The sequence below is a fragment of the Sinocyclocheilus grahami genome, unplaced genomic scaffold, assembly GCF_001515645.1.
Source record: "Sinocyclocheilus grahami isolate Dianchi unplaced genomic scaffold, SAMN03320097.WGS_v1.1 scaffold1068.1, whole genome shotgun sequence".
Classification (NCBI taxonomy): domain Eukaryota; kingdom Metazoa; phylum Chordata; class Actinopteri; order Cypriniformes; family Cyprinidae; genus Sinocyclocheilus; species Sinocyclocheilus grahami.
The window spans coordinates 396,559-407,423 of record NW_015506247.1 but is presented as its reverse complement, the minus strand read 5'-3'; the positions used below and the strand labels follow the sequence as shown (position 1 = coordinate 407,423).

The 10,865-nt window shown below is 36.5% G+C and overlaps 1 protein-coding gene across 1 annotated transcript in view; it reads right to left on the bottom strand.

Annotated features, from left to right (window-relative positions):
- Positions 1 to 10,865, bottom strand: part of LOC107566302 (abl interactor 1-like) — a 29,306-nt gene that overhangs the window by 6,952 nt on the left and 11,489 nt on the right. Inside the window, exon 2 of the mRNA XM_016251714.1 lies at positions 1,471 to 1,638. Within this exon, the coding sequence (XP_016107200.1) occupies positions 1,471 to 1,638 (168 nt within the window). The remainder of the gene's footprint in view (positions 1 to 1,470; positions 1,639 to 10,865) is intronic.

The following is a 10,865-nucleotide window of genomic DNA, read 5'->3' as shown; positions in this document are numbered from 1 at the left end:
TCCGGACCACTAGGTGGAGCTGTTGCGAAACTGTGCAAGTAACCCCAGATCATGGTTATCATAACACACACCAAGTTTGGTCTGAATACGGCAAAGCGTTGGAGAGATATAGCCTCATGTCTGATTTGGCGAGCTTTTCGTCCAATTCGTTTGCATGGTTTTCGAGAATGAATGGGTGTATCAAAAAGCTTTTAATAACTTTTTGCTAGCATGGTCTGAACATATTTGTGTAAATTTGAGTGAAAATCGAATTAACCATCTAGGACGAGTTCGAAAAAGTATGTTTTTCTAAAAATTCAAAATGGCGAAAAATCTTGAATTGTAGAAATGTAAAATTTGGTGGCCATTTGAGTCTGCATGAGCCAAGGAATCAGAGGGGGGAAAATCCTTCTAGACTTTACTTTTCAAAGGTTATTAGCATAAACATGAGTGAAACTTAGGACAAGTGGTGGCGCTAGATAGTCAGACACACCAAATTTTCTGTGGTTAATATTGAGAATGTCTTCTATCAGTGTGCCAAATTTTATAACTTTCCCGCAAGCGCTTGTATGGGCTGTCATAGACTCAATAGCAGAAGCAGAAGCAGAAGCAGAAGAAGAAATCCAATGTATACAATACATGCCATCACACCTTCATTGCTTGGGCACTAATTCACTCACTTTAATGGCCTTTGAACGGAACATACATGCTCCCCTCGAACTGGAATCATGGCACAATATCCTGTGATGTCCACTTCACAGGGTACTTACGGTCGAATAGAACAAGCATCTGAAGTGCTAAGAGACGCATACAAAATGTGCAGAGCGGTGGTATGCGAGGACTGGAATTGAGAACCACTGGTCTATAGTTATGCGTGCAGATGCATAGTGTTTCTTTACAAAGGTGACATCTCCAACTACTGGCCTGGCATGCGTAATACAGTGATTTTAGTCGTTTTCACAGATCCACGTGAATAACATTTGATAACATTGTCATCTGCATGCAAAACATTAAAAAAAAAAAAAAATTCCCTCCATTTTTAGTACATTGTTGTCATTTAAATGTATCCTGAGTCACCTACTGTTGTTCTAAATATCAGCTCAGTTGCTTTATGGCCATGGGTTGCAGACCTTTTTTAATGACATCAGCAACTAATGGGTCTGACTGAAGCCTGTAGCAACTAACAGCACCATATGGAAGTGGAATAAGGTTTGCACAAGAACTCCATGGGAGAGTTTTACATCTCCATGATGACCAAATCAACTATAGAGATGCATCTGCGAAGAAGAAAGAGGAACGGGGAACAAAAGAGGCGACCCAAAAACAAGACAGATATTAACTAGTCAGTCACTATGAGAGACAGACATTCATTCACATGGAGACATGTGTCTTTAAAGAAAAGAACCAACTAATGAAATCTCTAGACAGGCAAGGACAAAGCAAAGGAAATGAGATGGAGAGAGAGATATATTAAAAACGAATGTATCTGACCTGAGATATGTGGTTAATGGAGGACTCCATCCTGCGCAGCTGCGAGGCCTGGATATCCAACAACTGCAGGACATTGTTGGCTAAGGTATTGATCTGATAGGCCACACTTGCCAGGGACTGGGTGGTGTAGGCTTTAGTCTCCTCCAAGGCTTTCCTCTTATCCTGTGCCTGCAGGTCAAGGTCAGAAAAACACCTTAATTCGCATTTTCAAAAATAACAGCATTTGCTTTAAACGTACACACAGTCTCAGACAGCACTTCTACGGACCTCCTACAAACTGCCCACGTACCGTCTTATGTAAACAAAAATAACTGGCGAAAATCATTCCAATCTGCCTGGTTTCAATGTAACTTTCAAGAGACAGATTATGCCAGTTTTAATTCAGACAGGATGAAGGCAAAGTCATGTTTACAGGGTACCAGGTTGCTACAGTAAGCAGAGCAATGGTCAAGACATTCATGGATTTGACAAAATTTGCAACTTAGGTAGATAGTGAGCAAACAAAATATTCAATCAAAACTGTAATATATGCACTATTTTCAGGGCTATGTTGGTACATATTTGAATTAGTTTCACACATTTGGAATCATCGGAAGTGTACACATTTCCTCTCACATGCTACAGCATTGTTTGATAAACTGCTTTGCTGTGAAGCAGTCTGCTGCTGTGGTATCGTCAATTTCCTGGCAAGGTACGTGGACATAGTAATGTGGAATGTTTACAGATATATTTTACAACCAGGGGGTCGGGGTTCACCGGGGCCTTCAGCAAACGTCCAAGGGGGCCTCAAGATAACTTAAAATGATTTAAAATAAGACAAAACCACTTTAATACATTTGATATTGTTGTTTTATATTTTTTTTCTAGTTTTACAAAGTTCTAAAATATTTTATTGGGTAGAAATGGATTAAAAATTATTTTTATTTATTTATTTATTTATAGGGATGTAATGATTCACTCAACTCACGATTCGATTCACAATTTTGATTTCACGATTTGATTCACGGTTTCACTTTTTTTTACAAAATTAGATTTAAGACAAATTATAAATTAAATGTGTCCTTTTATTATTGCTTGGACAAAATGCTGCTAATTTTTTTGTGAAATTGAAATATAACTAGTAGGGATGCACGATATATCGGCCACCATATCGGTATCGGCCGATAAATGCTAATTTTTTCTGTTATCGGTATCGGCCCAATAAGAAAATTTGGCCGATATCTTAAAGCCGATAAATAATGTATTATTTCCTTCAGAGACACTTCAGATGCGCGCTGTTCGTTTGCAGCCTTTTGTGCAATTGTACGTTGTAATATTGTGTTTATTTGATGTATATCTGATTTATCTCATATAGAATGCGTTTGGTTAAGTTAAAAGAGCGCTTCAGTTTACCAGTGATAAACTCAAACAGCAGTGCACAACATTAATAACTATGATTGGGAATGTCGTGTATATAACATTCTAATGAGAACATTATTATAATAAAACGTTGTGAATTCTATGGGTTTAGTTGCCGTGTTTCAGCGCGTTGATATGGGAAGAGCGCATCCACAACAGGATCACACATTCTGACTATAGCACGCAATAACTGCATAATTTTTGTTGAAGTGTTCGGGATGTGGTTTTTAATGATGAGACCTTTTTTGTAATCAGGCTCTCAAAAAGTATATACAAATTTGGATATAGATTTATCGGCCAACATATCGGTTATCGGCTTTCAAAAATAAAGGATTATCGGTATCGGCCAAAATGTTCATATCGGTCCATCCCTAATAACTAGCCTATAATAATATACTAACATAGCACTTGCATATTATTGCTCTTTTGTTGGTTTTGATTGCTTCCATTGTCCTCATTTGTAAGTCGCTTTGGATAAAAGCGTCTGCTAAATGACAAAATTTAAATATAATGTAAATGTAATTAACAAAACTAAATTGAAATTTTAAAACAGCCCCAAATCAAATACATAAGTAACACACATAAAAGAAATCTCTTCATATAAACAAAATAAGGCTTTGTCTGTGCTCTTTCCTTTTAAAATGAGAGTTTTTAATCTAAATTAGATTGTATAATTTCGACTTTGACTACATTAAAATATCTGCATGAAACAGCGGAGCTGAATGAGATGCAGATTCACTCTCTGCCAGCAGGTGGCGCTTAAAGCGTTTCCTTGGTTTCCGCTAGGGCTGCACTTATGAACTTTAATATGCATTATACAGAGGCAAGATGAAAAGAAAAAATACCATCTAAACTTTTCTAAAGACAGTAAGTGACTACATTAAAATATCTGCATGAAACAGCGGAGCTGAATGAGATGCAGATTCACTCTCTGCCAGCAGGTGGCGCTTAAAGCGTTTCCTTGGTTTCCGCTAGGGCTGCACGATAAATCGCATGCGATATTTAACGTGCATCTTGTCAGAAAGACGGTTCTGTAATCAGCATTAACTATACAGAGCCGTTGTTCACTGACGAGCAGCACAAAAAATCGCGCGAATATGAACATGGTTTTGCGCAGCTCGTCAGTGAACAATGGCTCTGTGTAGTTAATGCTGCTCAATGTGAAAGCCCGCAGGTGATGGAGATTTACTGCTGATTACAGAACCGGCTTTACTGATAAGATGCGCATTAAATATTGCATGTGATTTATCGTGCAGCCCTAGTTTCCGCCATAAACAAAGCAGCGCTGCACTTATGAACTTTAATATGCATTATACAGAGGCCAGATGAAAAGAAAAAATACCCTCTAGAAGTTCCCCTCAGACATACATTCATATAAACTCCTACCCCTAATTGAATCGCGATTTGTTTAGCATCTCAACCGATTTGAATAGTCACATATTTGAATCGATTTTCAACCGGCTCACGGTTAATCGTTACATCCCTATTTATTTATTTATTTAAATCCTTAATCCTTGTCCAGTAAAATCACAAACAACTGAAAAAATCATGGACATTTAAATATCGTTGTTGACTGGGGGCCTTGGAGTCAAATAGGTTGAGAACCATTGACTTAATCTTAAAAACAAACAGCATGACATCACACATATCAAAACAAAGTAAATAAATGAAATATAACAATATAAAACTATTTGTTATAATAATAATAATTGGTAAAAATAAAAATGATTTGTAATAATAATAAATATTTTATGTTTTTATATAGTATAATTATACGTATTTAGTATTGCATTTGTCAAAAGCTGGAAAAAAACTATTGTATTTTAGTTCTTTATACGGGTTATATGATAATTCAACAAAAAATAAACTACAGGAAAAAATTGGTCTTAGCTTTCACCTACATTGTGGACACTAGCTTAAAAGAATTACGAACGGCAAAACTGTTCTGAAACAAACAGAATGAAGGGGGAAAAGAAATCTGCATTAACCGCAACCGCACAGAAACGAAACTCTTGTTTTTTTTAATTGTGGTATTTTCTCAGGTCTCCATTTGGCCTACCTCTGTGGTTCACCAAGATATCACCGAGGCAAACTATCTGTCATGCAAGACCTTCTTCGAAAAACATCAAAACCTGAAGCACCTGCAGTGAGGAGGAAACCATGGTCTGCATTTTGAGAATGCAATTCTGTTTGAACGTTTTATGATGGAATTAATCATATATTTAATAAACTATCTGATTAACAGAGAATAAATATTTAGTTTTATAACATATAAAATATTAAATAGTCTAGACTGTTTTGGATGGATATGGGCCGGATGTGTTGTAGAGTTTCTGCCTGAAAGAACGAAGAAGTGCTTCCTCCAGAGAGTGATAAAACAGCAGCATCAGTTTGTCTATTAAAAACTGTATTAAATACTGTCTATATTGAATACATGAACATGCACAAGAAGACATTTGCACATGGGGACCACAGCTCTACAGCTCTCATTCCCCATTGCAAATTATGTGGTGAGGGTATGCAATAATATTGTTTTACAGATGGCGCAGAGCTGTTCTTCGGTCAAAAGTCAGGCTATTTTTAGCAAGTGTCTGGCAAGAGAAATGGACAGTGTTACACTAGAGATATGCATCCCAGAGTTTGCTTTAAAAAGAGTGGAATTCACACATAAAGGTTGAAAATAACTGCATGTCCATCGTGTCCATACAGTAGTTCAGGGTGCTCAGCTGAAACCCAATGAAAAGCAGAACATTTAAAATCCTGTCCAAATGTCAGAAGATACAGACTTCATTTCAATGGTGCCGAACAGGATCCAACATTCTCCAAAGACAACTTAAAAAAGGACTGAAAGTGCCATAAAGGCAGGTTGTAATTTTAAACAAAACATTTGGTCCATGTCCAGTCTTGACGTATGGTCGGAATCTGTTGTAATTCTGCTTTATGGCTGTTCTGATGATTGAATTTTCCCTATGAGGCATCTGTAAATCTTATAGTCCACATCTGGCTAACAGAAATGTATATGTGTAAGGCGGATAAAATGATTTTTTTTTTTTATGTTTTCAAGAAAATGTCAAGAGGTGCTTGCCCATGCAAAAGTCAGAAACATAACTGTGATTGTGCAATTTTGATGTATTCAAAAATACATTAAACATGCAATTCAGACATACAAACAGAGACCCCTGCAGAACCTCATGACTGTGAGTCAAGGTCAACAAGTCTCTAAGAAAATCAGATCATTTAACCTTCATATGGCAAGATTGTGGCCAGTAAAAAAATTTGGAGTCAGTAAGATTGAATGTTTTTGAAAGAAGTCTCCTATGCTGCATTTATCTGATTAAAAAGAGTAAAAACAGTAATATAGTAAAATACTGTACTATTTCAATATTAATTTCTTCAATATCTTACTCACCCCAAACTTTTGAGCGATAATGTACTGTATATGATGGTTACATAACACCATTTTAGAGATATTCAATTGAAACCATATGAAATCGTTTGAAACCAACATAAACAATATATATTTTTGAGAACTTTAAACTAGATTTTTACAGGAATGTATCTTTTCTTTATCATGGACAAATCTTATTTGTCATTGACCTGTGGACCCGATTCTTCAAGAAACCAGACTGTGAGAGCTATTAAGGCAAATGTGTGTTGGCATAACAGAAATGGCCTTGTCAGTAACAGGAATCATTAGTTCTGGTCCAGCTGTTAAATTTCTTTCCATATTTGCTCTTACAAAAATATAAATAACCTTCTGCCCTTTTAGTTGGACACATAAAGCACCATTCTCACACTGGCCCATCAAGGCTAACCAGGCAGATCTTTAGAAAAACTGCTTTTTTCTGAAGGACCTCTCACAATGTTTGACTGGTGTCTTCAGAGATCTCCAAAAACCTCCCACAAAAGACAAGTTCCCAGAAGACAAGAGTATCAATCACTCATTATCTCTACGGTCAAAGGCACAAACACCCAGAGATAAGAAAAGGTGAAAGGTGGAGGGGAGAAACACCACACTCCCTTGTTGAACAATAGTTAACTACACAATTACCACCTTTAAAATTACCTTTTAAAAAAATTTGGTGAATCCCATTAAAATAGCAACAAATTGCTGAAATTCCAAGGCAACATCCTGTAAGTCAGTGTGACGTCTATTGACAAGATAAGAGCAAAGCTATGGGATTGATTTGACCAATCAAAAGGCTAGCCTAACATCACCATTATAAGTGACAACTGCAGTTCTTTATCTTAAAAGGATAGTTCACCCAAAAATGTTCCTGCACACTTAGAACCAGGAACAGCCTACCTACTCTATGCCTCATTTCATAGAAATTGTGGAGATGAACGTTAAAAAAATGTTTTGGGTTAAGCTTACAGGGTTAGTTCACCCAAAAATGAAAATTCTGTCATCATTTACTTACCCTCAAGTTGTTCTAAATCTGTATTTCTATCTTCTGTGGAACATAAAAGTGATATTTTAAGATTTTTTGAAGAATGCGAGTAACCAAAAAGTTGGTGGTCTCTACTGACTTCAATAATGTGGGAAAAATACTATGGAAGTCAATGGGGACCAGAAATTGTTTGGTTACCCACATTTTTCCAAATATCTTCTTTTGAGTTCCGCAGAAGAAAGCAACTCATACAGGTTTGGAACAACTTGAGGGTGAGTAAATGATGACAGAATTTTCATTTTTGGGTGAACTATCCCTTTAAGCTTAACCCAAAACATTTTTTTTTTACATTCATCTCCAAATAAAATAGGAGTTCTATGAAATGAGGCATACAGTAGGTAGGAATAGAGTATGCTCAGGAAGGAAAAGCCCATGTTTCCTCCCTTGAGAAGAGTTAGAGTATCAGGAGGGACACTCCACCCTGCAGACATGGAGGGATGAAGGAGACCACAGGAAGGAACAATAGCTTTCTTGGACACTTTTGTTGGACATAATCAGGTCTGAGGCAGTACTTTCTTGGATGGGGCCACTCTGTGTTTTGGCACGCAGAATTAAAATCTTTCTGGCCTTGAAGAACAGTTTGTGATGTGCACCCACTAAATAAAAAAGTTTCACTTGCATTTAATTAATCTTCATGCTGAAGAGCAAGTCAAAACACTCTTCTCTTCGAATAGTCCAAAATTTGATCTATAATTATTAATCGAGAAGAAAAACGTTAAAAATTTTACTACGTGTTGCTTTGCTGGCAGTAACTGCAGGGAATCCATGATAAGCACGCAAACTAAAAGTCAGCCCACCCCCCAACGTCACCCCCCGCCCCCCTTGAAGGTCAAGTAAATTTTATTTAATTATATTTTCTCTATAGCGCCAGATCACAACAGAAGTCATTTAACGTTACCTTTCTGATAGAACAGGTCTATAACTTGTTCTTTTATTAAACAAACTAAATAGCCTTATGTTATTTATCTTATTTCCACGATGGCATGTCATTTCGTTCTCTACGTTATGGTCGTGCTCACTGTATCACGCACAGCGGAGTTCCACACCGATGCGCACACACGCACGTGAACGCACACTCCCACTCCCACTAGTATTTGTAAATATTAAGCCACAAAACGACTATTTAAATATGAATTCTACGTGTCTCTGTGTTAATGAATGGCGCAGATGTGCGGTTTTGTTTACCACTTGTACTGAAGCGCACGTGACGCTTCCGGTGTTTTTAGCGTCTGCTGTCTCACTAAATGAGGACATAAATACATGAACATCATCTCCAGAACTGCTCTGAGAGTCACTTCATCAGCATTTGACCGTTACATTTCAGTAAAACTATCATCATATCATATACACACAGAAATGTAAAGGTATTCACGGCAACCCGTCAAAATAAAAGTTTGGTTTAACTTGAAGGCATTGCGGCAGAAATATATTACTATTGTTCAGTAGAATGTACGTAATAGGCTGCTACTACTACTACTGGAATTACTTTTGATCAAATGAATCAGTCAAACTGAGTTATTGTAATATCAGAACCACAATGAGAAATCACATCAAATCCCAACATCACTCTACTAGGGATGTAACGATTACCGGTTTTACGATAAATCATGATTAAATGCCCTGACGGTTAGTATTATCGTTTAAAATGTAATTATCATCAAAACCGTGTTTGATTATTGCGATTTTGAAAACTCGCGGTAAATCCTGTCCAGCCAGCATGCAGTGTTCTTGTTGTGTTTTTTTGCACGAGACAAAATGGCGGAAGGCAGTGACAGCGCTCGGGAGATTTCTCTAATATCAGCGCAAGCTCACTCCGCTCTAATAAATATCCTGAGGGAAATGTACTCTGAATATCAGGTGAAAAAATGCTAGGAATGTCCCTTAATAACACTGCCGCCCCCTCTGCTTTGCTCTTCTGACAGGAAGAGGTAAAGGAATATGACACATGCAGGAGTTTGTGTTGTTGGTTTAGTGGCTTTCTAACATTTGTTAGGACCGCAGCTATGAGACTAGTTCACCAATATACTACACTAATCCATTAGTCATTCTACAGTTGCTCAACAACTTGTATAAATGAACATTAATTAACATATTGTGAACAAACATGAATTCACTGTAGTTTATGATACCTAATGCAAAACTAATGTTAACAATTTGAACTTTTAAAGTGCTATAATATTGTATGTTTCGCTTTCAATATTAGATTTTAGACAGTTTGCAGCTGCAAAACTCTTGTCTTAAACTTTTAAGAACATATTTTGAGATTGCTGCTTTCCAATCCATAATGTTTGTCAAGTCAAGTCAAGTCACCTTTATTTATATTTTAGCGCTTTTAACAATACAGATTCACTCAACTAGGGATGTAACGATTACCGGTTTTACGATAAATCATGATTAAATGCCCTGATGGTTAGTATTATCGTTTAAAATGTAATTATCATCAAAACCGTGTTTGATTATTGCGATTTTGAAAACTCGCGGTAAATCCTGTCCAGCCAGCATGCAGTGTTCTTGTTGTTTTTTTTTGCACGAGACAAAATGGCGGAAGGCAGTGACAGCGCTCGGGAGATTTCTCTAATATCAGCGCAAGCTCACTCCGCTCTAATAAATATCCTGAGGGAAATGTACTCTGAATATTAGGTGAAAAAATGCTAGGAATGTCCCTTAATAACACTGCTGCCCCCTCTGCTTTGCTCTTCTGACAGGAAGAGGTAAAGGAATATGACACATGCAGGAGTTTGTGTTGTTGGTTTAGTGGCTTTCTAACATTTGTTAGGACCGCAGCTATGAGACTAGTTCACCAATATACTACACTAATCCATTAGTCATTCTACAGTTGCTCAACAACTTGTATAAATGAACATTAATTAACATATTGTGAACAAACATGAATTCACTGTAGTTTATGATACCTAATGCAAAACTAATGTTAACAATTTGAACTTTTAAAGTGCTATAATATTGTATGTTTCGCTTTCAATATTAGATTTTAGACAGTTTGCAGCTGCAAAACTCTTGTCTTAAACTTTTAAGAACATATTTTGAGATTGCTGCTTTCCAATCCATAATGTTTGTCAAGTCAAGTCAAGTCACCTTTATTTATATTTTAGCGCTTTTAACAATACAGATTGTGTCAAAGCAACTGTACAGCATTAATTAGGAAAATAGTGTGTCAATAATGCAAAAGGACAATAGTAAACACTCAATTTACAGTTAAAGGCAGTTCATCATTGAATTCAGTGATTAGGGCTGGATGATATTAATTTATATTATATAGCCAAAATTTATATCACGATATATTTCTTAATTTCGGTCGATACGATATAATTCCGATATCGATATGAACACTATTAAAAAAGCCTCAAAAATGGCCACAACAGATGTCTGTACCTACAGACTTATGAAAAATTAATTTGCCAACTCTATGAAACCTACTCCTATAAAACTATATAATATTTTAGGGGAAAAAATGGCGCAAAAAAATAAAAGCCTTCATACAAACAAGAAATGTGAAATCACTGTCAAATAAATCTCAGACTCTCCTTA